This window comes from Arvicanthis niloticus, chromosome 1, assembly GCF_011762505.2.
Source record: "Arvicanthis niloticus isolate mArvNil1 chromosome 1, mArvNil1.pat.X, whole genome shotgun sequence".
Classification (NCBI taxonomy): domain Eukaryota; kingdom Metazoa; phylum Chordata; class Mammalia; order Rodentia; family Muridae; genus Arvicanthis; species Arvicanthis niloticus.
The window spans coordinates 151,334,910-151,347,787 of record NC_047658.1 but is presented as its reverse complement, the minus strand read 5'-3'; the positions used below and the strand labels follow the sequence as shown (position 1 = coordinate 151,347,787).

The 12,878-nt window shown below is 39.7% G+C and overlaps 1 protein-coding gene across 1 annotated transcript in view; it reads right to left on the bottom strand.

Moving 5' to 3' along the window:
* Slf2 (SMC5/6 complex localization factor 2) overlaps positions 1 to 10,547 on the bottom strand; it is a 55,621-nt gene extending 45,074 nt beyond the window's left edge. The window contains exons 1-4 of the mRNA XM_034507131.2: positions 10,248 to 10,547; positions 7,503 to 7,546; positions 6,323 to 7,059; positions 3,904 to 3,958 (exon numbers count right to left, since the gene is read on the bottom strand). Coding sequence (XP_034363022.1) covers positions 3,904 to 3,958; positions 6,323 to 7,059; positions 7,503 to 7,546; positions 10,248 to 10,387 — 976 coding nt within the window. The 5' untranslated portion in view covers positions 10,388 to 10,547. The remainder of the gene's footprint in view (positions 1 to 3,903; positions 3,959 to 6,322; positions 7,060 to 7,502; positions 7,547 to 10,247) is intronic.
* Positions 10,548 to 12,878: the final 2,331 nt, after the last annotated feature.

The window sequence follows — 12,878 nt, the reverse complement described above, 5'->3', positions numbered from 1 at the left end:
AGGTTAAGCTGAGACAATTCACTATTTATGTAATAAAAAAAGAACTAATGCTGTCATATTTTACACCAACTGACAGCGATGTCCAAGAAATTTAAAGCTAGTGATACATGCTCATTTTTATTGCTTAGTTTGCTATCTTACCAAAGGTATCACTCCCTAAAACATTAGATACTACACATTGGACTACCTGGTTATAGAAATAAAATTTTACATCCATAGGTGTAGGGATTTTAGATGATAAACAAATATAGAAATAAAAAGGCAGATACATAACTTATTTAAAAATAAATTCGTTGGGCTGGGTGGTGGTAACATATGTTTTCAATCCTAGCACTAGGCAGAGAGGCAAGGGGATCTTTTTTAATTCAAAGACTGCCTGGTCAACATAGAGAGTTTCGGGATAGCCAAAGCTACATAGAGATCCTATCTCTAAATAAATAAAAATAAATAAATTCTACCTTGCATGGTGATGCATACCTATAATACCAGCAGTTAAGGAGTCTGAGGCAGGAGGATCATGAATACAAGGCCAGCCTGGGCTGGAAGAGGGTAGGAAGGTTGGACAATAGTCTCAAAACAACAACAAAAACAATCTCAGCCAACCAACCAAATTTAAAAAAAAAAAAAAAATCAATAAATCAATAAGTAAACAGACTTACCCAAGAATTCTTATATGTCCCTCTAGTTTTCAGCTGTGATGGGTTTAACTAACTGTGTCTTCACAAATAAGTACTGACCTTTGGCACTACAGGATGAGATACCATGTGACTGAGTGATACAGTTAGTTACAAGTCAAGGAATGCTGAAGATTACAAGCAAACACCTGAAACTTTAAGATGTAAAGAAGCATTTTCCCCCTACAGTTATCAGAGGAGGGCCTTACCAACGCACTGATTTTAGACTTCAGCTTTCTACAACTATGAGGCAATAATTTCTGTTGTTTTAAGCTATCCTAGCTGGGGTACTTTGTTACAGATGCCTGTATTCATTAACAACTGCAACCAAAAACATTTTAATAACTATATTTTCTGGGCAGTTGTGGTGGAAGCCTTTAATTACTAGCACTTGGGAGGCAGAGGCAGGCAGATCTCTTTAGTTCAAGACCAGCCTGGTTCATAGAACAAGTTCCAGGATTCCCAGGGCTACACAGAGAAACCCTGTCTTGACACCTCACGACCCAAACAAACAAAAGTTATCTATTTATTGAGTTCTGGCTTATATGAGTATTTGGGTGGAAGCTGGAGTAAGTTGCTGTTGGGTGTCATTCTTGCTCATCCTCTACTTTATTTACTTAAGCAGGGTCTCTAGGTGAACATGGATCTTATGAATTCACCTAGGCTAGTTTGCCTACGTACCCTGGGGATCTTGTCTCTTCCTCTAGAGCACTTGGGTTACAGGTGGGATGTAACACGTGCCCAGCACATATATGTGTACTGGGATCTGAACTCTAGTCATTATGCTTACACAGAAAGTACTTTACCCACTGAGCCATCTCCTCAGCCTAAGTTAATCAGTCTTTAAAATTTACATTATGCTAAAAAATTTTCACTGAGCCTGTTATGGTGGGAAATGACTGTAGTCCCAGCACTTGCAAGGCAGAGGCAGGCCAATCTCTAAGTTCAAGGCCAGTTTGGTCTACACAGTGAGTTCTAGGACAGCTAGACAAGAGATTCTGTCTTGAAAAAAAAATTCATTAACCCATCCTTTAATCATTCATTTAAAATTCATGAAGACTGGAAGCAATATAGTAGTAGATACTTGCCTAGCCCATGCTTAAGGCTCAGGAAGACAAAAAAAAACAAAAACAAAAACAAAAAAAACCAATAATGAATACAATCTGTATTCTCAAAATCAAATTTGCCTATATCTTTTCTTGTATGTTTATGAGTGTGTGTGTGCAGATTTCTTACCATTTTAAAGTTTGCTTGTTTTGGGATGGGGAAGAGGGTGAGACAGGGTCTCATGTACTCCACGCTTGTCTGGAAGTCAGCTACTCATTATGTAGCTGAGGATGACCTTGAACTCCATCTCCTGCCTCAACCTAGTAAGTACTCAGCATGGTGGCAGGAGGCATAGTCAGACATATCTCCATTGAGTTTGAGGCCAGTCTGGTCTACATAGGCAGCCATGGCTATATAGTGAAATCCTGTCTCAAAACATAAAACAAAACAAAAGGCCCTCAAAATAAATAATCTTTGGGGTTACCTTTATGAACACATAATCTGGAAAATACAATTCAAAAAATGAAGCTAGCCAAATGTGGTGATCCCTTCTTTCCCTGCCCCAGTGTGAGACTCCTTTTCTAAACTTTCTAGGAAGCAGAGGAATGGCAGAATTTTCAGTTCTTTTGTACTTTCGACAGTCTATCAGCTGGATATTTGTTTCACAGAATTTTGATTATAGGCGAGCACCGTCATGTTGGGCTTTTACACACACTTAGAGATCTGATTTGAACTGTGGTCCTTGTGTAACACTCGATTTCTCAATTAAGCCATCTCTTTAGCCCCTCATTTCTGCTTCTGAGACAAGCTCTTGCTCTGCAGCCTAAATTACAGGAATGTATTACATGTACAGAGGCATTTTAAATGATCACATGAACGACACGAGAAACACAGTACATTTTCAGTAACTGTTAGCTATTGCTACGTTCACTACACCTTCCCAAATGTAGGAATAACCTGTGAAGTTCATTTCTTAAAGTTTGAGGTTATGGCAGAAAAATCTGACACACTAGAGGAATAAGATTATTTCTAGAAGCCTTTCATTTCCTCAGGAATAAAATTCTGCAGTGTTAATTTTTTTTAATATTTTAACTCTGGATCCCTACTTTAAATCTTTTTATACACGGTTGTCACCTCAAGTTGCTTCAGATCTTTCTGTGGTCCAGAGAGATTTAACATACAAATGGTGCTCCCAGACTCCTTAACAACAATAAACTAGGCTCTCCCAGGGTCACTTGTAGTGTTCAGCATTTAATGTTCTATTTTTCAATTAAGAAAATATACCTTAAAGAACTGAGTTAGCCGATTGTGGTTGTGCACGTCTTTATTTTGTTGAGTTTGAGCCCATCCTGGGCTACAAAGGGTTCCAGGACAGCCAGGGCTATAAAGAGAGACCCTGTCTCAAAAAAAAAACCAACCAAACAAACAAAACAACCAAACAACCAAACAACCAAAACCCCAACCAACCAACCAAAAAACCCAAAAAGAATTCCTGTTGTTCCTGAGCTAACAGCTATTTGTGATTAAAATATCAGTTAAATCTTGTAGACGTCCTTGAGGTGTACTATTAGAAAAGCATTTTTGTATTTGGAGTATTTAGATCTCGTTTTAACTGAATACAAAGCATCTTTAACAGTCCATCAAGCAAGAACACAAGACTATGCTGTTGCTCATCTGTTCTAGGACAGCACCCACTGTAGCCCAGGCCAGCCTCAAACCTTCAATCCTCTTCCCTCAGCCTACTGAGTGCTGGGATGGCAGATTTGTTGTAGACAAAGATTCAGAAGTGAAACACTCAATACCAGTATAAAGAATACACTGTTAAAATACACTATTAGGAACTCCCGAAGAAGACAGAGAGAAGTCAAGAAAACAGATTATGCAGAATAAATTCAAGCTATTTAGTTTTTTAGGTCAGGTATACTCTATGCAATTCAGGCTGACTTAAATTTCTAGAGCCTCCTGTCTCAGCTTCTCAAGTACGTGAGATTACAGATGTGTGTCACCATACCTAGCTCTGGATATTACTCTTTGGTATGTAATTTTATCAAACTCTTAACTATTTGAGACATTTAATTCTAGAAAAGGAACTGAATACTTGAACAAATTTATTTTTAAAAACTGGTATGAAAAAGATACAAACTCACTTAGAAATTCTATGTTTAAGTCTGATGCTACCTACCTGAAAGTTCCCACGAGTCCGAAGATGATCTTTTTCTTGAGAGATGTCCATTTTCCTATGAGGAAAAGAAGAAAATTAGAAATTTTGAGAAGAATATGAACTTACACTTGAACAGACTTCTAGACAAATAGAGCAAGCACTTATATTCAGAGGTAGCTTTAAAAAAAAAATTTATAAAGATCTTAAAATGACAGGCAGTGGTGGCTCATGCTTTTAATCCCAGCAATTGGGAGGCAGAGGCAGGCGGATTTCTGAGTTCGAGGCCAGCCTGGTCTACAGAGTGAGTTCCAGGACAGCCAGGGCTACACAGAGAAACCCCGTCTCGAAAAAAACCTTAAAAAAAAAAAAAAGAATCTTAAAATGAAGAATATGGGCTGGAAATATAACTCAGGGGTAGAGTGCTTGCCCAGACACACAAGGCCCAAATGCAATACCTAGTACTAGGGAGACACACGGATGGGGACAGACACACACACACACACACACACACACACACACACACACACACACTCATGAGGTCATCTGTATCATAAAACAAATAAAATAAAAAAAATAAAATCTCAAAATGAAGTCCTTGTTTCATAAGCTAACTGATTTATAACTCAAAAATTAATACAGTAGGGCTGGAGAGATGGCTTGGCGGTTAAGAGCACTGACTGCTCTTCCAGAGGTCCGAGTTCAATTCCCAGCAACCACATGGTGGCTCACAACCATCTGTAATAGGATTTGATGCCCTCTTCTGGTGTGTCTGAAGACAGTGACAGTGTACTCACATAAAATAAATAAATAAATCTTTAAAAAAAAAAACTAATACAATAGTAGAAGACTATTGGTATATTGACCAAATATTACATCTGTTATCAGCAGCCCAGAAGGTACAATTTTATTACAAATAGGCTTCTTGATTTACAAATACCTCCTAGTAATATATAATGCTGAGATTTCTTTTTATTCACACCTAGAACATTATAGTTTTTCATTTACCTGATTTGAAATTCTCACAGTATTAATCAACATAGCACTTCTCTGCAGTGCTGGGGACTCAACCCAGGGCTTCTCACATGCTTGGCAAGTGCTCAACCAGTCAGGTGCATTCCCAGCTTTCGCTTTTTGTTTTTGAGACAGGATTAGGCTATGTAGGCTAGGATAGTCTCTAACTCATAATCCTTTACCTTAACCTCTCAAGCGCTAGAATTCTAAGTATGTACTTTTTCATATCTGACCTTGTTCTTATGTAGATACAATTTGAAATTGATAACTTGACGGTCTAGGGAAGAAGAAAAGCTTTAATGCTAACTGATTCTGTATTCTCAAAAGAAAAATATGATAGGACTAAAAATATGTGTAGTTTTCTAAGTCAATTAGCTAAGATTTATATGAGGCTGGAGAAACAGTTCAGCAGTTAAGATTTATTGTGTTTTTGTGGAACTTGAGATTGATTCTCAGCACACACATGGTACAGCTCCCAACCACTTGTAGCCCTAACTCCAGGGATGTGGCAGCTTATTTTGGCCTCCACATATAGGTTCAAATAAAGTAAATAAATCAAAGATTTATATATAATCTAAAACAGTGGTTCTTCAACTTTCAGAGGGCAGTTATCTGGGGGTCCTTTAACTGAAGACTGCTATGCTCTGACTCCACTGTTTCTTACTGGAACAGTGAGTGACAAATTCCCAAGGGTCACTGCTGCTACTGCCCTTGAGGACATTTTGAGAAGCACTGCTCTAAGTTGTTTCCTCTTCTTTTATATTTGCCACTGCTTAAGTACCTCCTTTTGGCAAATCTTTAAAAAAAAAATTTATATCGCTTGCCTGAAAGAATGTTTCATTCTTTCCTAATGTTTCATTAGAAAAGATCTTTGTGGGACTGGAGAGATAGCTCAGAGGGTAAGAGCACTGGCTGCTCTTCCAGAGGACCTGGGTTCAATTCCCAGCCCCGACATGGCACTCACAACTGTCTGTAATTCCAGTTTCAGGGAATCTGACATCCTCACACAGACATACATGCAGACAAAACACCAATGCACATAAAAAAATGAAGAGGAGGTATCATTTAAAATTGTTAAAAAAAAAAAAAGGTCTTTGCTCCTGGTCTACTGAATTTAGCTGGGCAGTGGTGGTGCAAGGCTTTAATCCCAGCACTCGGGAGCAGAGGCAGGTGGAGCTCTGAGAGTTTAAGGTCAGCCTTGTCTATGAAGAGAGGTCCAGGACAACAAGGGCTACACAGAGAAACCCTGTCTCGAAAAACCAAAATAAATAAATTAATTAAATTAAAAAAAAAAAACAAACCAGAATTCAATGAAGGGTAGAGATAACCTAGTATTTCCTTAAATGTTATGGATTTCTAAGTATCTGCATACTTAGGTCTAAGCACAGTACAGCAGTAACAAAGCTACCTTAGTCATTGCGGTACATACCAGATTTGAGAGATTACTCTTCCCAGGTACAGCCTCGTTGTGTTTGCTGTGCTCATGCCTTGGCTTACATTTTTTCCCTACACCAGAGGACTTTAAGGAAAGGTTGCTTGTTTCTGAGAAAGAATTTTCTGAGTTGATTCTCTGCTCCATTTGTTCCTTTCTCAACTTCTTCTGTTCTCGCTCTCGGCAGTAAGAAGCCAATGACAACTGGAACCTAGCCCCCAGTGGGCTTTCTCCTGGATGGTGCCTGGATAGGCTGCTTCTGCTACTAACACTTCTGGAGCTGTTCTTGAAGATGTCACCTTCTGTGGCCGGGGAATGTTTTCTGGAGTCTTCACTGTTCTTGCCTCGATCTCTGTCATTCTTCTCCCTGTTACTTTCATGAATGAACAGTGACTTTCTTTTCTCAGGAGACCGGTGTTTTTTCTTCCGTGCCTTGATCTCTTTGGGCAATCGGTAAGAGGAAGGCGCATAGATGCCTGCTCCTTTGGGTAAATATTTGGTGCTTAGAGACATACAAGGCCGACGTGACTCATGGACACCACGATCTTTGTGGTGCTCTTTCCCACCTTTCATGAAAGCTTCTAAAATAGGACTTTCTTCGGATGACATTCTTTTGGGTTTAGTTTTTTTTGGTGAAGATATTTTCCTTTCAAATTGCTCTGTCCCAGTGATGGATAATCCATTTCCTCTGTATTTGATATTTGATTTTTGAGGAGAATCCAACATATGTTTGTCTAAAACAGCCACAATTAAAACACATATTAATCACACATTATTAAAAATAAACTGATGTGTCTATTATTTATATTAACTATTAACTTTTAACTGTATTGAAGCTACTAAAAAACTCAAGCCAGTTAATATGTGGTGATAAACTACGTTTTGGGGGGAATAGAGAGAAATTAAGAAATAGGCTTATCTTTTATGAAGTTTCATGACTCCCTTCTGCTACAATAACTAAGCTCCTATGGCTTTATTGTGAGCTACTTTACTAGAGAACCCAAATAATATAAGTACCATCAGCTGGACTATTTTTTAAATGTTAAGAATGTAGAAGAAATGGTTTGTTTACCACAGTTTCATTATTACAAGCATTTCTCAATTCTGAACAGTATAATCAAAAGTTTGGAGGCTCTTCACCTCTCAAACAGCCCGTCAAGAACATTAACATGCATACCTTGTTTTGAAGCTGGCTTGAAGAAATCTATGATTGATTGCTTCCTGAAAATGAAAGCACAACTAATATGACATCACAAAACCAAGCATTAAAACCTCAATATTTTAGATTAAGTAGTGAACGTTAGATTTCTATAATATGGGCTGAATTCCACTGTCTGATTTAACAAATCAAGTTCTGAAATGTCAATCATAGTTTGCTAAACTACAAGAAAATTAAAATGTAACCATTTTTTGCTAAGTTTATAAACACAACTGAGACTTAAACAGAAATTTGATAAATAATAGAGATCATAGACCTTAACAGGGATTTGCCTCAGAACAGCAAATGGGAGAATGAACAATTAGGTTGATCTGAAAAGGAATGTGCAAGGCAAAAGCAGGAAGACTCATTCATGAATCTTATACTATAAGCTTTATGTTTTATAAGATCCTAAACTAACAGCAAGATCTAAGATTCCTTAAGATTAGCCAGGAACAGTAGCACACACCTTTTAATTCCAGCACTCAGGAGACAAGGCAGGTCTATCTATGTGAATTTGAGACCAGTGTGGTCTATGGAGTGAACTCTAGGCCCAGTAAGGGCTACACAATGAGACCCTGTCTTGAAAAACAAATTAAAACAAACAAAACCTACAAAGACAAGCAAAGATTTCAAGGGGCTGAAGAGATGGCTCAGTGGTTAAGAACACTCACTGCTCTTGCAGAGCCAAGGTTCCCTGCACCGACATGGCTATTCACAAATGACTAACTCCAGTTCCAGGGTTATGTGATGCCATCTGCTCTCCTCGCACCAGGCACACACATGGTGCTGATACACATGCAGCCACTCAGTTACATAAAATAAAAATAAGTAACATACTTAAAAAAAAAAAAACTTCGTAAGATATTTTTACAAAAGCGCATACTACCTAAGTAAAATAAATAGAGAATCGAACAGTTAACAAGTAAAACAAAAACCAAACAGCTTTAATAACATGTCTGGGTTACTGAACCCTAACATGGGCATACAATTATTACCAGAACCTATACTCTGATCTGTTCATGCATATTGAGATGTCACATGTAGAAAAAAATTGAGTAAAAATATTTTTTTTCCTGAAATTTCGTTTTGTTCAGAGAGCATACAAGCAGCAGGCTACCGTTGTCTCTAAACACTCCTCCACTGAGCCAGTACTCAGTGGGCAGCCTGAGCAATCCAAACCCACAGCTCATCTTCTCTATTGGACATTTTACTGGTCACTTTAGAAGAGCAATGATCATCTTTACTGGTTTACCTAGACTCCACCAGTATGTTGGGGGAACCTAAGTGATTATGAGAAATATGAGTGACAGGTTATGGGAGAATACATGCATTTGTTACAGAAAGTAAATTACATTAGGTAAATTAACTCCACCATTGAGTAAGGAAGAAATGCTAGCCTGCAAAGGGAAGACAAATGATGTCCTATTACTGGTAGTGGAGAGGTGCTAAAGAACCCAGAAGCAGAAAATAAAAACCAAGATATACTTATATCTTTTTACTGAATATTAACACCATATCCCTTCCCTAAAGTATTAAACCTAATACTACTCTTCAATACATCCAAAAGGAAAAAATGGCTTTGGGTAAACCATGAAACTATACATGAACTCTGTAGAGGTAAAAATAATTGTTTCTTAAGTTCAAGCACACAGAAATGTCCATTTCTTATGTGTAACTGGTTTTAAAAAAAATTACAACAGCTTCACAAACCTTTATCTGAAAGTTCTGGGACCAAACGTGTTAGAATTTTCAACTTATTGGATTTCGGAGAGGAAATAACTTAAATGTATTATGTACAGCCCCCAGCAGGATCTGGTGCTGCACCTGCAGTCAAAATACTAATATTTCTCCAGCAAAGCTTATCAGTACTTACACTCAGTAGAATAAAGACTACCCACAACCTTATATTATCTCTGGTCAACCTGGCTTAGCTGCCACGCAAGCTGTGGAAGAAAACTTAATGAAAACGTTTACTTTTCATAGCTTTCTGGCTTTCAGAATTAAGATAAAGGATTTTGAGTCTGTGGTACAATGTTAAAGCATAAATTTACTTTTAAACGTCTGTGACTTCTTAAAATTAAAAATAAAAAAAGACAGTACCAAGTTCATAGATAATTTCAATGTTTTATTATCAGAGGATGTCATTTGATGCAATTCTCCATCATTACATAGCTCCCAGAAAACCTTTACCATATTAAAAAAAAAAGAAAGAAAGAAAGAAAAAAGAAAAAGGAAAAGAAAGGTCTGCTGGCCAGGGAGAAAGTCACTCAAAGAGAAAACAGGCGCATTCCAAAAATGTTTTTAGTATGAATGGTCGTGTACACTGTACTATTAAATAATTCGTGGGTTTTCCTTATCACATCTTACATAATTAAACTCTGTAGAAACCACCAGGACCAGAACGATCTAAATAGAGGCTTCGAGAAGGGAGGGCCCCAGGGCAAGCGCTCGAAAAGGAGAAAAACAATCTATCTAAAGCGGGCTCTCCGCAGCCATCTAGGCTGGTGGTCATTAGACCAGAAGCAACACCCCCAACTACAGAAAAGGAGACTCCAACTCCCAGAAGCCCCCGCGCGAAGGCGGGGCGAGGGCTTGCAGGCCCCAGAACATCAAGGCCTGAGCTCGCTGAGGATGGCGGGAACTGAAGAGCAGCCGTCCGCAGTCCTCCCTTACACCCGTGCCCCCACAACCCGGCCCCTTCTCAAGCCCTCTGCACGGTACCTGTCCCCAGGACTCTCTGTTCTTTTTGCCGCTGCAGCAGGGGCGGTACTACCGGGTCTCAGATGGCAGCGCGGGGGCGACGACCCCGGGGCTGGGGATGAGGGGAAACCTGGCCTAGCGGGCATGCAGCGCCTTGTCATGTCGGCGCCGCTGGCGACGGCGGCATGAGCTGTGGCTGGAGAAGCTGGGTGCGTGGTTGCCGTCTTGCTGCTGGGACTCGGGGAAGCTGTCGGTGCAGAGGTGGGCGGCACCCCCTACTCTCTTCATGGCGGTTCTCTCTTCGGAAGTGACTCCGGTGTGAGCGGGAAGGAACCTGAGGACCATCAGGGGGCGGGTCTTACTTGAGGTGCCGCATCTCGATTGGCTGACCTCGAGGTCACTCTGGTGGTAGCGCAATAGAAAGCCTCGGCCTGCCAGGAGAGGGCGGGTTTTTTGGAAGGGGGAGGGGAGAATGAAAACTGCCCTCCCCAGGCCCGTCACGTGCGCCTGGGGCGCGCGCCTCCTCGTCGGGGCCGCGGCGGCCTTGGCGGGTGCGTGGGAGTGGGAAAGAAGAGGCTGTTGCGGGTGCTACGACAGCTGGCGACACCCGCCTGATGGAGAGCTAGAGTTGAGGTTTGCAGAAGTAAACCCGAGCCTGCAGCTGTCTGCAGTGAAGATGGCCAACACTTGTCACGATTGTGCTACAAGAAATACACAGCTGCGCTAATATTACATAGTCACTTTAGCATCTTAGGCCAAAATGCCATAATGCTGTCACCTTTTCCTCTCTGTTCCTTCTCTTATAATGTAATTTAACCGTTCTTTGAGGGATCTTCTATACAGTGATATAGTTGTTCCATCTTTTTTTTTTTTTTTTAAGGGAGGGGGTGGGGGAGCACTCAGTCATTGAATTAGACATTTTTATTATGTAAAAGCATTTTTGTCTGTAATGGGTTTCCCATGAATTCCCTGAAAATAGACTTCTTTTCCATATCTGTAAAGGACTTAAGCTTTGAGGCCGTTAGGTTGGGTTTCTTTAAATTTTTATTTATGTATGAGTGCCCAATTTGCATGAATGCCTGCATGACAAGAGAGCATCAGATACCCTTATATATGGTTGTGAACCACTATGAGGCTGCTGGTAATTGAACTCAGGACCTCTGGGAGGGCAACTAGTGCTCTTAACTACTAAGCTATCTCACCAGTCCTAGGCTGTTTTTTGTTTTTGTTTTTTTCCAGACTGAGAAACTGGTCAGAGTAATTTAAAACCTGACTTCCCACGTGTATAGAATGGGTATAGTAATTACTCACTTCTCTGGGCAATTTTAAGTAATAAAACCCAGCAATGTAAACAGGTTAAGATTCTCTCATGTAATTGGTACAAATACATGATTCTCTTTCCTTTGGTCTTCAGATTTCCTGCAGTAACAGGCTAGTTGCTTTAGGGAAGGCCTGTGATCCTAGCACTTGGGAGACTGAGGTAGAAGGTAAGGAGATGGAGGCTGTGGCTGTGCTGATATTTCAGGATGTAAAGGAACTTGCTTTCATGACCCAGGACCACATGGCAGAAGGAGAGAACTGATTCCCTTCAGTGAGTTACCCTATGACTTCTGTCAGCAGTCTATCAGCATATACACACATGAATGTAATAAAAGACACATATTTTTTTAAAGAGAGAGAGAAATTGATATTGAGTCCAGCCTTGACTATGTAGCAAAATCCTGTCTCAAAGGAACTTAAAAAAAAAAAAAACCTCCCAGAGACCCCCCCCCAAAAAAAAAGCCTATCAATCTCAAAAATGTCCAGGCTCTAACTGAGAGGAATGTTCCCTCAGTTGGATAGAGCAAATTCCTAAATGACACACAAAAAAATTGAACAGGTCTTCCAAATTTATTGTACTGAGATTGAATTGCTTCTGTTGCTAAGTGCACTAGGCTGACCTGAAATTCACCTCTTTTCTGTTCCCTGGTATCCCTCAAGAGGAAGAATTAATGAGAATAAAGTGACCAATAGGCTGGCAGGTAGGAAGTAAAGAGTAAACACAGGTCTCTCCAGAACATGCAGCTATATACTAGGTAGTAACAATGTAAGAAAAGAAACACCCAAATCAAGGGCATCTTGTAACTTAGAATTTACTGTATTAGTTTTATGTATTATCCCTTAACATTTAAAAAGAACACAATAAGTATCGAAACTTTGTTGAATAGCAACATACATATGTTTATGCCTTTTAACATGCATTGTTTCATATCCCTTTGTTGATTTAGTACTTTGTGTTGGCTATTTCTACACTAGGAACTCCCAAACAGTCCTATAATAGAGCATAGCCACAAAACCTCTAATCCGATTCGTTCCATTCCATGCTCAGTGCATAAAAAGAATAAATAAAGCATAAAAACGTGTTCTGCATGATCGATGAGTCACTTTTCCTGCATTATCGTACCTGAGTCTCCTGCCTCCCAAGTATCACTTTTAGGTCTCTGCTCCCTGCTGCCAAACAATAGTTCTCACATTTTCTTAAACTGATCAGCAGATTATGGAGTTAAGTGAGGCAAGAAATCCCTTGATCAATAAACGGAGATGGAGTCATAATGAAAGCACAATTTAAAAAAATCTCTTCTTAACTGGGAAGTAGTTACCTAAATCCTCAGT